At 37.0% G+C, this 18621-nt stretch overlaps 1 protein-coding gene across 2 annotated transcripts in view; it reads left to right on the top strand.

Annotated features, from left to right (window-relative positions):
• ARID4A (AT-rich interaction domain 4A) overlaps window positions 1-18621 on the top strand; it is a 50429-nt gene that overhangs the window by 13418 nt on the left and 18390 nt on the right. For both annotated transcript variants that reach the window (XM_075104233.1, XM_075104232.1), the window contains exons 6-11: window positions 4749-4828; window positions 4935-5029; window positions 5622-5754; window positions 7655-7734; window positions 9450-9526; window positions 11349-11515. In XM_075104233.1, coding sequence (XP_074960334.1) covers window positions 4749-4828; window positions 4935-5029; window positions 5622-5754; window positions 7655-7734; window positions 9450-9526; window positions 11349-11515 — 632 coding nt within the window. The remainder of the gene's footprint in view (window positions 1-4748; window positions 4829-4934; window positions 5030-5621; window positions 5755-7654; window positions 7735-9449; window positions 9527-11348; window positions 11516-18621) is intronic.

Below are 18621 nucleotides of genomic sequence, written 5' to 3'. Positions count from 1 at the left end.
GGTAATGGTCGTACTTAAAGGGCTTCTGCTTTTTCATACTTGCTTCTTTGGAAGGACAGGGTTTTAAGTTCCTCTTCTAAGATAAATACCGTGGCACTGTAAACACATCTTTTAATGACCACATTACATGCGTATGGGGAGATACTTCCCTCTGTTCTGTTCTGTTCCCTTTCCTCCTTAACACAACTGATGCTGTTCAGTAAATTCTTTCTTATGGAATATAACCTCTAGAATTTCTGCTGTTGGAGAATTTGCAGTTGTAACAATAACCTATTTAAGGAATGATAAATTAATATAAGCTATTTGACACTAATTTAACAGTTTTTCATTTGTCTCTTTGTTAGTACTAGGCATTTTACCTAGAGTTAAACAGTCTTACTTTTGGGTGAGGTTAAAAAGAAGAATGAATTTGCAGCTTAGAGCATATTCTAAGAGTGTATTAAGTTCTTCTAACGGGACTTCTGTCATTCTATTTAAGTATCGCATAGCCAAAAAGCGTGCCATCTGCCCTGCTGCTTATAGTTACGCAACCCTTAATATATGATACTGTACATTGAAAAGACATTCTGTTAAAGCATCTAGGCTTTAACAGTCATGCATAGGGTGGCAGTAATATGAGCGGTACTTTTGCTGAAGTAGATTTTTCCTAAGAGTGAGATGGAAACCACAAGGCCTACTTAGTTTAGGAAAGGTACATATTTCTAAAGGTGCTGAGACTATCAATGTGTGTTGCTGATTACCTTTTTAATAAGGTACAAACAAGTATTTTCCCTAGAGGAGAAGCAAGTTTAAAGTAGTCACAATTAGAAAATATTTCATGCATTGTAATTGCTTTGAGAGACTGCTTACTTGGTCCCACTTCAGTAATTCAAATATTTTATATTTTTGTATGAAAAGTGGTGTTGTTCTTTCTCTATTGACACTTTATAAAGTGATCACTAATTTAGCTACGGAAATCTTTCTTCTTATGCTGTTCTGTTATGTACTTCGTTGTTCTGCAAAGTTGTTCTGCTCTGAGTTGTGCAGCTAGGCTGTCAGCTGTGGGTGCTGTCGCACGTGCCCAGAACATAAAGTATTGTAGAATGAGCAGACAATTTCTTAACATATCTAAAAACTCTTACGTGGTCAAAGAAAGTTTCAGTTTATGCTTGAAGCAGATAAATGACTTTGAAAGACTAAAAATATTAGTGACTTCTGTTTCTGCCCCTCATGGTCCTTCTACCTCTGCCCCTACTGGTCCCCATCAAGACAGAAAATTAAATGTAACCGTTACTTTCCTAGTAATAATTTCAAAAAGGCAAAGTCTTTTTAAGTAATGATAGTGCTATGGTATTCCCTTCTATATAACACTGCCTAGTTTTTGTTATTGGGAATTCTATTCTAATTGACTAAAGGCATTTTCTGTACTGAGCTGGTGATGTCTGTAGGGATAGCCACACACAGACTTGATAAAAATTCTCTAGTTTTGTCATTTGTGTGTGTATGTATATATTTACACATATTTATATGAGTCTTTCAGGCATTGGATATGTTGACTTTATCCATTCTTTTAACCTGAATGTGAGGGGCGAGGGGGAGAGAAATTTCAGTCCTGGAAGAAAATGACCAAGGCAAAATGGAGCATATTGGGCTCAATTACTTTGAAGGAATCACATACTTTCACACTCTGCCGTGCATTTCCTTTACCCTGGGCAAGTCACTCTCACATGGCTGCTGAACAGAGACGCTTTTCTACATTGTCGTTTAACAGTTATGCCAATTCCTTCACCTGCTGCAGTTCAGGAAGGAGGTCTGAGAATTTGTGCTTCTCTGCCGTGCTTTCCTGAAGCTGTGTGATAACTGCCTCTCGTATGAAAGTACATACCCCATCCTTTTGGAAAGATGGCTTTCCTTTTTGGGATGGGGTTTCAAAAGGGGCTTTGAAGGGTTTTTTTGTTTTCTTTTTTGTAGTTCACCTGTTTTGGTTCTGGAAAATGTACAGTGGCCTATCGCTTCTTCCCCTGTATGGCAAGGGACAAGCAGTTTCTGTAGAACAGGCCACTTCTGTACCTTAAACTAGAGAGAACAGAGACATGGCAGAAAAAGGCTTGTAGGAAGAGGTAGACTTGCCTTCATTCAGGTATGAGATGGGGAATAGGACTGAAATCATGACTGCCAAGCTCTGAAAGCATACTTATGCTTTCATTGTCTGGGTCTGAGGGGTGATTAGGAAAACTTAATTATTCAGCATTAATTGTTTTTTCTTCCATGTGGTATTGTCCATGGAAGTGAAATATACATTTATGAAACTGACGCTTCTGCAGTTAAAATTACATTTTGCAATCTATAATTGCCTCATATTGGTTGAGAATATCTAATTATGTGACTTTCAAACTTTTAAGTTAACTTCCGTGTTCATTGTAATTGAGGAAAGCAGAATACCTCACACAATTCTTAATTGCCATCATTTCCTTATGTGTCCTAATTTAAGTACAGTTTAGTATGTTTTACCAATGTATTTTAGTTAACAGTGTTAATAAGATTTTATCTTTTAGGGATGAAAAAATGGTATATGTCATCTGGTTTATGATTGGTTTGCTTGATTTCTTCCTCTACTATACTAGTTTTAATTAAATAGGTAGAGCTTCCAGGAATTGGGGATAAATTAGAGTGATTTTTTTTTTTTTTTCTTTACTGTCAAGTACCAGGTTCTGTTTGCTTGTAACTCATAAAGTTACCTGTTTGGTAAAGCCATTTATCCCTTAAAATGATTATTTGTAAAGAATCAGTACTTTGACTTTAGTTCTGAATGTGTTTGGCAGAGGGTAGTGATGATAATCTGCTTTTAAATCTCTCCGGAGTGTTGAGAAATGGCACACACTGTAGGATGCACAGAACATTTAGGAAACAAAAAAAAAAAAACTCAGCCAGCCAAACCACCCTAAAACTTAAAATATGGCAATGAAATACTGCTGTCAGAGCGTACAGAGAGCTGGTGAGTGACACATTTGGGTGGGTAATGAAACTTAAACTTCAGAGGGATGGCACGGATGGGTTTTTTTTATTTATGTAAACCTGTGACAACGCTGAACTTCAGAATTATTTTGAGTGCTTTGGTCTTTGCACTTTGCTGGTCAGAGCGTGCCGATGCTGACTTAGTGACGCAGGGGGAAGAGCTCACGCTGTGTTTTCCCAGTTCATGTGCAGTGTCACGTGGTGGCTTCCTTGAGCAGTAAGCTAAACCAGAGGATTTTGAGAAAGATGCTGATGTTGGGGTTGATGGGTCTTACTGGTATTTGTATTTTTTAAAGCTTTGAAAGTATTATTAAGTAGTATCGCTCATTAGGCATATATGTACCTGCTGTTTTTAAAATATTAGGTTTTTGGAAGGGGAAAAGTTAGTTGCTGTGTGCATACAAGTATTAAGCTATTCAGGTAATTCAGTAGTGGAGCGTACCACAGCAGTATCTCTACTTTGAAGATGGAGGAACCTTAAAGCTTATCTTAGCAAGCTTAATTAAATTTGTATTAATACCTTTTTATATAGTTATTTTGCAGTATTATTGCAGTCTGTGGTTTTAATGTAAGATTATGAGAATGTGACACTTCTATTTGGTTATTTGAAAGATAAGTGCTTTTCTTGGTGCAACCAACTTGTGTTTTTGCTAAAAGTCACATATGTTAGATAACCATGCTAGCTGAAGAGTTTTTTGGTTTTTTTTTTTTTTTTAGTTCAAATATGCCAAAATTATACTGATATGCACAACACTCTTGAAACTTTTTTTTTTTTTTTGAGTTCACTACTGGACAAAGTATGTTTCAAGTAGTGTAATTATAGAGTAGTATTCTGCACTTTGACCCATACAAATAAACTTTTACCTTACTGGAATGCCAGACTGCAGCCACCTGGTCTCTGCTCTTTGAGAAGGGCCTGTTCGCATGGCTCAGACCGTGGGATCTGAACCAGTTGTGGGGGGTGCAACTAGTAACTTTTCTTTCCTTCTCTTCAAGGAATTTTTTGTGGAAAGGTTTTATTTAAACTGACTAATGAGCAGATCTTTCTCAGGCAAAGCTTGCAATAGCCTTATAGCATTCTAGTCATTTTCAGCTGCCTATTGATGGAAACTGATGGAACTTCGCTGTCACTTATACATGAGTTTTAAGAGAACAGGATGGCTACTAAGTATTTTTTATAAATTGGTCAGACTGACAGTTGCAAGTTTCCAGTACTCCCAGTCTGTTGGTAGCACAGTATTGATAATGTAGCAAAAACTATCACACACTTGTTTTTCTTTGCATTCATTTGTCTTTTTGTGGGGTTGTCTGTAGCAAGAGAGAGGATTAAAAGGTAGCGTAAGTAGGGAATAAATGGATAGCTCAAAGGGAAAAAAGCCACAAAACCCCCCCAAAACCAAACAAAACCCTAAGATTGTTAGGTAGTAATAACAGGTATGCAGCCAGTACCTGTGGTTTGAAATCTGTAGTGTATTGATAAGAAGGATGTCTGAATTAGACTAAGACTATTGCATCAGTAAGACTTACTTTATACTAGCTTGAATCTCTGTGTGAAAATGTTACCTGTTAGACTGGATCTTGAATACCACCCTCCCATTTTGCTTCTGAATGAATGTAACGTTTAAATGGAGGTCTTGGAAATCATGTTTTAGAGAACATTCTAAAATTGTGAGATAAATGGTAGACTTGTTTTGTCAGCTTGGGAAGGAGATCTGATCATCTTGTGCCAATGTGTTTTCCTGGTTTCATATTAGTTTTTGATGATGGTGATGAAAGGACCTTGAGACGAACTTCGTTATGCTTGAAGGGAGAAAGGCACTTTGCAGAGAGTGAGGTAAGACAATGATGGACATGCAATGAAAACCAGGTAATTAATTTATGGGTTTTTTTATAATAAGAAGAAATTGCAAACTAATTTTGCTTCCTATTGTTCCATGTAGACGCTTGATCAACTGCCACTAACTAATCCAGAGCACTTTGGAACTCCAGTTATTGGGAAGAAATCTAACAGAGGAAGAAGATCATCTCTTCCTGTGTGAGTTTTGATAATGCTCTGTTGCTTTCCTTTCCTTTAGTATCCTTTGCTAAAACTGAAGAGGTACCATTGAAGCTCATTGAATCCTCTCATGGGAGCTGTGTACACAGCTTATGGACTTAAGTAATTCAGTTCACGCAGATGCGTTCATATGTTAGCAGTGTTATGAAATTGATGGGGTTTTTTGCTTGTAGTAGCCTTAAGAATGTTTATGCTTCTTTCATATAATAGGAACTCGTGTCAGGAAGTGTAGGATTCTTTATACTGCACAAAGTAGGAAAAAAAGGTGCTGTTAAATTTCTGGGGGAGAGGCCATTTCTTTGTTTCATGTGTGTGCACAATCAGATCCTGATTTATGTCTCCAATTTCAACATGACACTTGTAAAATAGTACTACTTGGACAGAATTTCTACAAAATTCCGTTTACTAAGTAAGTGCACTTAATATTTAAGTGTGTTTCAAGCAATTTCAGCTCTTAAAATTCTATTTTTGTTTTTGAAGCTTTGCAGAACAGGAAGCAAGATCTGGTTGTGAGCTGTATTTGCTTTCAGATATTAACTTCAGACAAAAACTTTATGTTTTGATAATTTAGTACTGAAGATGAAAAGGAAGAAGAAAGTAGTGAAGAGGAGGATGAAGATAAAAGGCGTCTCAACGATGAATTGCTTGGCAAAGTTGTGAGTGTGACTTGTAATTCTGAGAAGGCAGACTGGTATCCAGCTTTGGTAAGTTGCTTAAGACGTTGACACCTCTAGTGTCATTCTCTAATATCTTTTTAGACAAGAGTGTCATCTGACTTGTTGTACTCTTCATGTTGGGGTTTTCCTGGATGAGATGGTTTTACGGCAAAGTTGCGAGTGTAGTCAGGCTAAGCTCTGCTGCCCATATTAGCTAAAAATAAAAATATTATGCAGTATCTCTGAAGAGTAGGAGAGCAAAGAGTAACGTTTCTGTGTAAGTTACAGTTTTATGGCTCTTAGGTCTTTGAAAACTGCACATGAAATGATTAGCACATAATATTTATCTTCTAAAAATAAGATACATTAGGACTTGCGCTCCCAGGTGTTTTAAGAGCAACTAGATTTATGAATTTTAATTGCAGTGGAGTGTTTATCTTTTTGTACTTAATGATCGCCTTTTTCCTTCAACTTTCAATTTTGTGAAATACTAGTTTCTTTCATGCTTGCATTTATATAAAGGACTGGCTACTCTAACAGTAGAGGTTGGTTGTTACTTTTATTTGGCTGTCAGTGTAGGATGTAGCTGTTCATTGCCATTGCTGGTAATAAAATATACATTAAATAAATTGAAGTACAAGCAGACTTGTACTGTAAAGGTAGACACTTTACAGATTCTTCATACACACAGAAAAGCTTACAGATGCATATTAAAAGTTGCTTTCTCTAGTAAACTTTTTGTCAGACAAGCTGCATATGCACTTCTGTCAATCATCAGAGACGTGTTTGTTTAAAAACAAATTATTTGGAGCATTAAACATGCAGGTTTGGTTCACTAAGTTTTGCATATTTTATTTAGTTAACTGTATATTCTCTAGTCCTTTATTTTGAGTTTTCATGGTTAGCTGGGATGAGATCGGCTGTTTCAATCTTCTAACTTAGTTTACTATTTTATTCCCCTGCATGAATCCAGGATCAAAAGGTAACTAACTACACAGGCCAGTTGTCTTCCCTTCCTTGAAAGAGTGTTATGCTGTAATGTAGGGTGAATAGCTGATACTGACTTATCCAGCTGGATGTATCTTACTTTAAAATGCGACCTGTGGTATTGCTGTGCATGTTCAGACTGTTGTATATCCCTTTACTAACAGCAGGTTTTAACTTAACATGGTTCTAACTAGGGAATTAAGTTACTGGAGGCCATCTATGTGCCTGTTCTGTTCTCTGCTACCTGAGAAACAGGAATGCCTTATCTTGATTTTTCGGGGAAAAATTCTGATTCATCTGAACGGGGTGACACAGCTTCCACTGAGTCCTGGTAGATCCACAAGTTCATCTGCATTTGACATTTGCTGTCTGTATATGGTCTAGAGCAAAGCATAAACTTATCCTGTTTGTGACAATACAAATACTGAAGATGCATTTTTATCACCTTTTTAGACTTTTAGAGAGGATACTGCCGTGGATGGATGTGCTGGATTCCACACTATCCGCACCTCAAAAATAAAAAAAAACCCCAAACCAGAAACTACTTACCTCTTTTGAATGCCAAAGATCAGAAGCTGGTATAAAATAAGTGGACCTGTGATTTTTTAAATAGAGGCTTTAAACAAGTTTTGTATGAACAAGGATAAAAAAGCAGAGTGAATAAACAGAATCTCATGAAGTCACCCCAGTAGAGTAGTTTTTGAGTTTACAAATGAAATTACAAACTTTTCTGGCTTGTACATAGCATATAGAGTTAAAAGTTTGAGATAAACTGCTTTTTGAAATTTGTCATTGTTGGCCTTGGTAATATAAACGGGAGTAGGTTTCTTTTCTCAGAACTGGAAATTATAATAGAAGAAACAGGAAAACTGCTGTTTTCCTGCTGTCCATCTTTCTTTCCTTTCAAGATCGGCTTTTTTTTCTTTTCCCCTTAAAAAAAGTGTTTTATTTGAAACTTCAGGTTGTGTCTCCCAGCTGTAATGATGACGTCACAGTGAAAAAGGACCAGTGTTTAGTTCGATCATTTGCAGATTCCAAATTGTAAGTAAAAGCTTACTTTCATTAGATGTATATGGGAGAAAAATGCGAAACTAATTACACATTGCTTCTGAAGAAGTTGTTTCCTCCAAAAGGAAAGGGTACAATTTTGTGTATTGTTGGTTGTCCACGTTTGTCATTCATAGTCCATTTCCAGCCAACTTCTCCTGTGGTTACTCACCCACCTTTACACTGTGTGTACAGGCAGAGTTCATTGGATTAGTAAAGTTCCTGGTGTTTCTTCATTTTAAAAAAATGAAGAACTTTGGAAAAAAACAGGCGTTAACACTTTCGATGATTCCTGCTCTTTGAAGTGTGAGTTTTGGTTCTAATTATTTCCCTTAATCTCTTAATTATTACGTCTTTATGGGTGTCTGTTGTAGAAGTTTGGATATCTGATTGACTTATTACCTCCAGTGCCCAGATGTCCATGGTAGTTTAAATGGCAAAGTTTAAAGGTGTTTAATCTACTTTTTTAGTAAAAAAGTGATTGTAAAGTAACTGTTTAATTAAAATCTTTACAGAATCTGAACGAAGATTCCTGCGAAAATAAAGAAAAGGTCCTCTTAGTCCATTCTTCCCTGCCCGCCCCCCCCCCGCCCCTAAGGGGGTAGGGAAGAGGGGAAGAGAGAGAGATGTGTGTCTTACTTAAGGAATAATATATTCAAAAGAATACAACGACTGTTTCTTAAAGCTGTTTCCCTGTATTTCTCTTGATCCTTACTTGTAATGCATCTGTCTCAACATATTGTAACTAAGAACTTCCTTGCCAAAGGCCGGCTGTGATCCCTCTTTCTTTCAAAGTGAAAAATTTGTGATTTTTTTTAATAGCCAGGATTATGAGTAGGATGCGAGTACTTTCAAGTAACTGAAGACTTAAATCATTTTGGCCTCTTAATGTAGACATGTATGATCAGCCTTCTTAGATAAGTCTGGTTCTTTATGTACTGAAGGTAGAATGTTATTGGAAAAGCATGCAGACTTGCTCTGTTTTACTTTTTTTTTCCCCATAGTATTATGGCTTTAACTTCAGAAAATGGCGGCCTCCAATTCCTGAGGTTTTACTCCAGTTTTTCTGAAATAATGAAAGAAGAAAAAAAATCTTATTATAATAACTCACTTGTAAGGCTTTCCTTGCAGGTTGGTTAGCATTTCTATTGTAGTAATTCAGTAACTGAATAGTCAGTGTGACTTTAGAACAGAGCAACTTCCATATATTTTGTTGTGAGAACACTTTGGTAATTTAAAAATAAAAACCACTATGTGAATTTGGCTTCACTGTTCTGTGCTAGTAGAAATGCATTTTGAAAATAGAGGGCTTGTTTCTTTCTTAGCTAGATTGCTGGTTTAGGTAGCAACTGTTGATTGGTGTGAATATTTTCAATTTAGAAAATGTTTTTGCTGACGTACAGTATGTTACCTTTGCACATTTGTACAGGTTTAACATTTAAAGTAAAGAATATTTGTGAACTTTTCTTAATTATTTAATTACAAGGGTTCTTTCAGTGTCTGAATCTCAAAGAAAGATTGGAAGCTTACTCTGGTTTTGAGTCTTGTATTAGGAACTAGAATAACAAATGCCTTATGCATTTAGTTGTTAGAAAGAACCTTGAAATTGAATGATAAATCCTGAAAACTGTAGAAATTGCTGTTTTTCTAAGTGAAATGCTTGCTTTACTGTGATTTTAAAATAATAAAAAAACCTTATTCTTTTTCAGTTACTCAGTAGCAAGAAAAGACATTAAAGAACTAGATGTTCAAAACGTACCAAAATCTGAGTCCTCTCCTAAAAAAGGTAAATTAGAATAAATTCTAGGTGTTTAAAAAAGGTAATCTTGTGCCATAGTACTTTTAACTTGCAGATAAATGATGGTCTGTTGATTTCTGCTAATTGCTCTTGGATATTTTGCAAACAATTTTAAATGTGATAACTTTGAGAAACTTTTGATATAGCTGCCAATATTATTAAATTAGCACCTAGTAGAAGTGGTTTTTATTTGATTTTTATTTCCTTCTTTTGATCCACTCCAAATGCACCGAAAGTGAATAGAATATTTTCAAGGCAGAGTATCTGAAATGTCCTTGAACAATGGAATATATAGTTACCTTTCCTACAACCAAAGTTTTGTGCTATTGCTCAAAATTCTACATTAAAAATACCCAGACAGCAAGGTGTAACTTCACTACAACAGCCCGCCTGCGATTGATATGATTAACGTGATTTTGGGATGGATGGATGATGTGACTGCAATAATCCATCTTTTTAGTGAGCTTGTAAAAGGCGAGATTTTCACTTTAACTAATCCTTAAACTTTTAGTGTTGTTTGTCCCATTCAGACCTCAAAACACAAAATTTGTTCAGGAGAAATATTTGAAAGGTATTTATTAAAATTAACTTAAAAAAAAAACAAACCAAAAAACAAAACAGCAACAAAAAAAACCCACTCAACAACAACAGTTCTTTCTGTTTGAGTTGTGGAACAGCTCTTTAACAAGTAAAGATTTAACATGATACTCACAAATGAGAGTTTGAGGTGGTTTTGATTGCTTTGTGTAATTCTTAATGATTTCACATATACTTTCTTCTTAATACCTGTTTCACAGTACAAGAACTTTAGAACAGCCAAAAAAAAATATCAAATGCTAGGTTTAAGACAAAATGAATAAAGGGTTTTGGGGTTATTTTTGTGCAGAATGTAATTGGGTTGTGACATGCAATGCCATGAGGGAATATTGTGGAACCAAAGGTAGTAATGGTTTCAAAAACTTCAGACAACTTGCTGGAGGTTACTCTATCAGCAGCTATTAAAAACTGGTACCTTTTCTTCTCCAGGAGCACTGTGAATGGTTCATTGCAATATGTCCCTCTTTTGGGTATTCTTCTGATTCCTCTTTATTAAAGTTTTTTATTGTGTCTGGGGGACATGTTTTGGTGTTATCTGGGTTTGTTTTGCTTTGTTTTCCCCCTTGGAGCACCTCTTCAAGGAAAAGAATTTGAGGTATTCCCATTGTACCAGTGTGACTTCTCCCTGTTCCATCACTCCCTTTTTCATTAGTGTATTTCTCCCTCTGTTCCAAACATGTGTAACATCTCTTTAGGCAGTGCTCTTAAACAAAGCATTTGCTTTTTTTTTTGCAATCTAATCTTTAAGACATGAAGATATTTTGAATACGGTACTTGATCTTACTGATGTGTTTGCTTTTTTAAAATACCTTTATTACAGCATTTGTCTCTTCCATACAGAAACAGTTCACAGCTGCATAGAATATATATGGATAAGTATAGCTGCTTATCTTTGGCACTGTTCATGTACATAGGTGTAAATCTTAGTCATGTTCATGGGGACCTATGCCTAGAAAACAACTGGATGTGGTGTGTGGGATGGATATTCTCAACTCTAAACTCCGTAAGCTGCCGACACTCAATTTTTAAAGTTCGACAATGTCTAAATGTAAAGTGTGTAAACGGAGTGTTTGACGCTGAAGTATCTATTTTATTACTTAATTTTTGGTTTAAGTGTGCATTTTGATTTACAAGAAGGTGAAAAGGAAATTAAAAATGCTTTGTGATTGTGGATACTGCAGTTGAGGTGAAACCAGGGCCCTTTCTTCTGTAGGGTTACAGGAGGCAAGCACGTTTCTCAACACAAAAGGTGTTCCTCGGAACTGGAAAATGGACATAAGTGAAATTCTGGAGTCTTCTAGCAGCGATGAGGAAGATGGAGCTGCTGCAGAAACTGATGAAGAGGAAGAAAAAAGGGAAGAGAAAACTGAAGAAGTAGTGGTAAGTCTGGGCACTTTCAGTTATTCTCCAAAGATAAGTGAGTAACTTGTGTGCCTGAAGATCCTGCACTTTCCAACAGTTTACGTGCAGATATACAGTACTCACTTCTCAAGGTCTTTTCAGACCTGTTCAAGATCTTCCCTTTGCTACAGCCACCTTTGTCAGGGTTTGTGAGCAGGGGCAGATTGCCTCCTATTATCCAGTGCAGATGTTGGAGCCAAATGTCAGAAATGAAGAATTCAAGGCAGAGAAGAGTGACAGAATCTGGGTCAGAAGGAGAAACGTAACAAAAAAAAATATGCTGAGCCTAAGAGTAGTAATCCAACCTTAAATAAAAGTGTCTTTGTATTTTTCTTTTGTACTTTATATGTAGCTTAGATAAAGAGTAACTTGTTTCTGAAAACAGTAGTTTGATTAAAATGGAAAGACAGACTATTAAAGCAAAAGCAGTAGGCTGTCCAAAAGTAAGAGCTGACGCATACTCATATATAATATGTGTATACTTATATACACTATACTAATAGTGTTTGTTAAAGCTATTCAGTGGCTAAGACCCTATTTAAGAGCAGTACAGGACTTACCTTTGGAAGCTTTAGGTTTTTCTTAACACCGGTGTTACTGGTCAGGCATCATAGGCTCATGCTACAATGTGGGTGGACTTTCTGTTTGGTATTTACAGTAAAATGCTCTTCTGCCTTGGAATACTTTGAGTGGCTCTTTTCCACAAATGTAGCTAGTTTCTTCCTGTCATCAAAACCGTATTTAGAGACTTTCCTTTTATTTTGGCTACCTGTTGTTAACCTGGATGTTGTGTGGGGGTGGGGGTGGGGGGTGGTGTTGGTTGGTTGGTTGTGGGATTTGTTTGGGGGTTTTTTTCTTTTTTTTTTTTTTTTCCTCGTCGCCTGGTTTTCACAATACGCTTGGAAATATGCCTTCCTTTCTATAGGAAGAAACGCAAGTGCAGTTTTTCTCCTGTGGAAGGCTGAGCAGCGATTCCCCCCGGGCTCCCCCGCGGCCTGTGGGTCGGTCGGCCCGAGCGCGGAATGGCCGTTCTTCCGTGGAGGCGGCCTACAGCGTTGCCACGGCAACCGGCGGCTGGTCGGAAGCGCGCATGCGCGTCGGGGGGGGCGGACGCTGGCGCGGAGGCTTGGCTGGCGGCCAGGGGGAGGCTTGCCAGATGCTTTGAAATGGGCTGTCTCTTTTCTTTGCCTTTCATGTAATGTCTGGGGTGGCTTTTTTTATTATTATTATTTTTTTAATTTTTTTTTTTTTAATATGGAAGAGAATGTAAGTAATGCCGTATAACTGCGGATGGCGTGCAGGGAGAGAGAAAGCCATTAAATATTTGGAAGTCAGGCTGAAATATGTCCAGGCAGTGGGCAGATTAGATAGAAAGGAAGTAAAACCATTTTACATTTGAAAGAATGCAGCTCCTAGGTAAGGATTCTGTGTTTTAATCTGTAATGTTAACATGGTTGATAAGAATGCGGATTTGACTTAGATTTCTGATCTGGGAACTGTCTGGTGGAGCATGCAGCCAGGGTAGATCTTTCCAGGTTTAAAAAAAAAAAAAAAAAGACAATAAGAATCTGTTTTTAGGTGTTAATTTTATGCCTTGATAACAGTGCTCTGGAAAATGGAGTGTATGTCTGTATGAGAGTAATGGTACGATTAGATAAATATAAGGATAAATGTGTGCAAAATATAAAATCCTCTGGGTTTTTTGCTCCGTTTGTGTGAAAAGGACTGAATAGGCCACATTTTGCAGGGTGTGAACTGTTGCAGTCTGTATTGGTCTGTTTGTATTAATGTTGGTTAAAATTGCGGAATATCAGTCACTAAAAATTAAGGATTTCTATACTAGGTTTCTAGTATCCATTTTTAATATAATTTTTCATGGGTGTTGCATAAAAGTGCTGTATGTTTCAAACAAAGAAGGGGGGGGAGCTTGGTGGCTTAAAGAAAAAAAAAAAGGAAAGAGAAAAGGCATTCCTGTAAAAGAAATAGAGGCTATTTTTAAAGAATAATCTATATGTAGAGTAGTAAAGCAAAGGATTCCAGACAGGTAGTTGTGCTGGTAGGAAAAGCTGTAGAATCTGTTATTTCCAGGTGACAAGTAGGCATGGAAAATAAGGTGAGCATCTTCATGCTGACAGTATGTAGCAGAGGATAGATATTAATCATTTTAGATTATGTCAGAGCAGAACTGTCATTTCAGCCCATTAAATCAAATTACCGATTCAACTGTTACAATATGTATTCTAATTGTGGGCCATGCTAGATGTTACAATTGAGAGCATTTAGGGAATTTATCATAATTTTTTTTCTTTTCCCTTAGAAAGGTAGTAATACCAATTGCAGAAAGAATCGACGAGTGAATGGTGTTGCCTTGTATCTCAAATTTTGCATTTACATTTTTGTAGAGTTTCTCCTTTATTTATCAAGGTCAAAACAGCTTCTGTCCATCCTCTGCCGGAATATTCTCAGTGGACCTTTTGGTTTAGACCTGCAAATTGTTATATTACTGGAGATGGGAGGGAGATTTGAAAAATTTATCTCTTCCCCCCCCCGGCCCCCGTCTTCTGAAATGCACGGCAGCTTTGCTGTCAAGGCCTGCCCAGCTGCTGACCAGGCATGACAGGCCTTCATTAAATCGATCGAATGGACACAGACCTACTTAATATATAATGAGAGTGTAAAGTTAGTCAGAAGAGTCTTAATTCTGGGAAGGGAAAGGATCCTATTTTTCTGAAACAGGATCTTTTATAATGATAATGGAGCAGAGAGACCTACTGTAGCTGGTGATAATAGATCCTACCATTTTTCCAGTAGCTGGGTTAAAATCTGTAACTTTGTTTTGACAGAGACTGTCTTTCTAATTGTGCTGCCTTTCATGACATCTTAAGAGCATGGTAGGGTTGGTACAACAAGCTTTCCAGGCTTTACATGGTTTTTCTTTGATGTCTTTTGTAAGCTAAGGAGTGGGAGCCAATATGGTGGTGCCGAGATGCTAATTCTCCTCGTTGGTGGTAACTGAATTTATTGGTCCAGAGTTGACTACGAAGGAGGAAAATGTGCAAATGGCTTGTCATTGACTTTAACAGGGATTGAGTTACATCAAGTTGCTCAGCACATTCACGTTGTTGCATTTTTTGTGATAATTGCAGTATATGCTGCAACTCAGGATTACTTTTAATTCACAATGTGAGGTTTGAATACCAGAACAGATACTGCTTGTGTCACAAAAAGTGAAAAAATCAAGAGGAAAATAGGAAAAATAACTGTATCAAATGAAAATTTAAAGAATCACGCACTTGGTTTGAATCCAGATAAAAATCTGGGTGTTGCTTTTGGTTCTTACTCAGTTTTCAATGTGTCAGAATAAGAGAATTAACTGTGTTTTGAGAGTACATTTGGCAGTTAAAAAATGCACTGCAGCTAAAAGGAATGAGAAGAATCTGCACTCCAGTATCTCCACATAGAAGTAGAAGCTTTTGGAACATTACCCAATTTTTATTTTATTAAAAATCACGTTATACATATGCACTACTGTATTTGCTTGTATTTAAATTGTTCCGTCAGGGAAGAAATCATACCTATTTGTTTTTCAGGATTAAATAGTCAAATATTCCCCAATTTACCAGGGAACATGTAGGCAACATTTGGTTTTGCCTCTTATTCTCCCTGTAGGCCATTCAGATTCCAAACAATGCAAGATTTTAACATGCAGTTATTTGAAATATATTTTCAGTATGTGTTCTTAGTAGATACATTCACATAAGATCAGAAGAAAAGTAAGGAATTTGTTCTTTAGAGTTTGAATTTTGCAAGTTTCAAAATGGTATCTTTTTATAATATCAAGAGCTGGAAAAAGGGATTTCTGTCTTACCTGTAGAATTGGTTATAATGCCATCTTAGATAAGTTGGAAGGGTCTCTCAATGTCACTTTAATAGTAGCTTCTTGTTCTTTCACTCCTCCCCCGCAGTTGAACATGCAAAAAATGTTCAGAAAAAAATCCTGACTAGCTTGGTCCCCATGCCTTTCATTGAAGAAAGAGTTGTAGCACCTCCAGGTGTATGCTTAGAGGAATTTTCTCTTAGTCTTCATTTTGACAGTCACCTGAAGGATGTATCTGTAGTATGTTTAATAGTGTGCATTCATTTAAAGTATTGAGGGTTCTTGGATCACAACAGTGTTTTCCTGAACAGCGATTCTGTTTTGCCAGGCTCACATGATTAATTGTTATTACTTACCAGAAAAATCCATTTTCTTCGGGATATCAACAGCATCAAGAAACATCGGTCAGAGCCGCTTTACATTGTTGAGCAGGAAAAATGCCAGAAGCATTTTATAATATACCTATTCTGCAAATAAGTAAGGGTTTCGGTTCTCATGATAAGTCATTGCCATATATTTTATTAGCAGTAAGTTCATAAAGGAAGGCGAAGTATATGAAATCCATGACGTTTTTTTAGGAGGCTTGAGATTCCTACAAATGATCAATAGTCCCCTATTAAAATGTTCACATTTTGCTTCAAAGTAGTTCTCGTTCCCCATGTAGTCTTTTCTCTAAGCGACTGAGGGAGACCACATAAAATGGTACGTGAATCATCCATTTCTGTTGCAACCTATGTGTATTTTAAGATAACATTGAAAAAGCTGACTCTAAAAATTAAATACAGGAATACAGTCATTTCAAAGTTAATTAAGCATGGCATCCAGAAACAAGTGGTTTGTCTAGATACATTAATAAAATTAAGCCGCTGTGATGTGTAATATGCAGAATAGTCTTTAAAAAACAGCTAAACATCGATCAGCTAATCGTCCTTCTCGTGCATGCATGCGTTTGTAGGAGTTTTGGCTACTGTGAAGCATGGCCTACGTCATACCATGCGCAAGTGTTCTTTACAAGGACTTTCTTGCTCACAGTTCTGTGCTAACAGGCGGTCTCAGCATATTCCTCAGAGGCGTGAAGAAGTTGCAAACTGAGGCACAGCTCTAAAGTGAGTCATTGTTGAAGATGGTTGAATTCCTGGTTCCTGTTGGTAGAAGTCAACATTTTAAGACCACTCTTATCTCAACGCAGTGTAAAGCTGTTAACTTGTTGCAATCAGTTTAATTCTTTTCATTTCCGTAATTAGTGCTCAAACTTGGCATCAGAAAGCAAATGTGCAAGTGATGAAAACGCGTTTAAGTACTCTGAAGCAACAACATTATGTTAACTCTAATTCTGGCAGCTTGTCTTGATCATATCTGTTCTGAACTCCAAATCCTGTACACGTTGTTCTTCCTCTTAGCTTGCATTTATTTCACAGAAGAGGTCATGGTATTGTCAGTCTATTAATAACATAAAAGGAAGATCTGTCCCTGGTACCTTAGCCCAGTATTGATTGAGTATATGGTGTACGTGTTTGTAAGTAGAGACTCATTCTTTGTTTTGTAAAATCAACCGTTTCATCCTTTGCGCTCCCACTCAGCTCTACAGGTTAGCATCCACAGAAGCTTTGACATCTTTCTGAGGAGTAAAAGATGAGTCAGGATAACAGAGCTATTCTAGCATAAAGTCATGCTACGGACAGAGGCAAAACTCATGGTGAATAAAGTGGCTTGAAACCAAACAAGCAAAGCCAGTTACAAGTTTTCTACAAGTTTCTGTGGGTTTTACGTTGTGCTTATTTGCTGGTGGTTGTTCTCCAAAATAATTTTACAGAATGCTTAAACACTGTTACTATTACTTGGAAGGCAATAAGAAAATTAGTTATGTCCCTTATATGGAGATCCTGTGTTCATCGTTGATTTCATTGCTTTACTGTTTACAGTTATCTATAACTGATGTGGCCGGTTAGTCAGAATGGAGGAAAAAAAGTCTCAAACCCATAAAATTTCAGCTTTTTAATTATAAGCATAAAAGGGCATCTTGGAGATTTTTTTTTTTTAATTAAATTCAGCCTCTTGCTCTGAAACAAACAAAAAAAATTGTGATTATGTATTTAGTTAGGGGTGTTGGATGAACAACAGAAAGGTCTCAATTTTGAACTCCTGCCACTTAAAAATTTCATGTTGTTTTGCCCCTCTCTCGGACCTATCCTTACCTAGAGTCTCCCCTCCTTCTAACATCTGTATAGGAAAAAAACGAAATGGAGAGACAGAACTCACTTAAGACTGATTTTGAACAATTGTCACTGTGAACTTACTTATTCCCAGTCTAAAATGGGCATGGTGATCCTAGAGGTCTTTTCCAACCTTAATGATTCTATGATTCTATAAGTGCCTGGATAGAAGTGAGTTTTGGAGGGTAGCAGCACCCCTCCCGGTGCCTGCTGAAAGAGGTGCTGGGACTTTTAGCTCTCCAGTCACTCACTGATGGTGATTGCAGGTTGTGGCATCAACACTTCTCAGGTGTTTTCTTCCCTTTGGGTGCAGATTTAAGGTTGCAGATAGAGCAGCTGAGATGATGGCTGATGCATCTAAAATAAAACTCAACTCTAAATCAGAACAGTAGACACTCATCGGTATTCATTATGTCTAGTTACAAATAGATAATGTTGACCTCTAATAAAAATCTATGTACCTTAAAGTTTCAGTAAGCATATCTGTGAGGGATTGTTCTTTCTCATTTTGTCCAGTAGCAAAAAAAGACTTTGAAGTAGCTGACACATGACTTATTCCCTGGTGACAGTTATTCAGGTCTTGTTCGAGCCAGCTCTCCGAAGGATTTGGTGCCTACTCTGGCATTGGTACCATGGTTCAGACTGTCTTTGTCAAGGGGTGGCAACCTACCTCATATACAATCAACAGGGAGAAGTAGGTACAGGATTCAGGATCTCTCTCGTAGGTGGGTGAATATTGCAGTCAGGTTTTATACCCTGGTCCTATATAAGTACGTAAGTGCTTTTAATCTTTTCTTTTTACTTTTCTCCAGCTGAAAATACTTGGTATCAGTGAAACGGTTAACATTCTGTCTGCAAGGGTGCTATTTCTAACCTACATTTCTGCTGTTCTGACCTACAGTTCTGGTTTGGCATTGTGCCTGCATAAAATAAATGGTTTGAATTCAACTATTCAGAAATATTTCTGAATGTTTACTGTTATTAGATGTATTTAG

Source organism: Phalacrocorax aristotelis, chromosome 9, assembly GCF_949628215.1.
Source record: "Phalacrocorax aristotelis chromosome 9, bGulAri2.1, whole genome shotgun sequence".
In the NCBI taxonomy this organism is placed as follows: domain Eukaryota; kingdom Metazoa; phylum Chordata; class Aves; order Suliformes; family Phalacrocoracidae; genus Phalacrocorax; species Phalacrocorax aristotelis.
The sequence above is the reverse complement of the archived record's forward strand: the minus strand, read 5'-3'. Positions and strand labels throughout refer to the sequence as shown.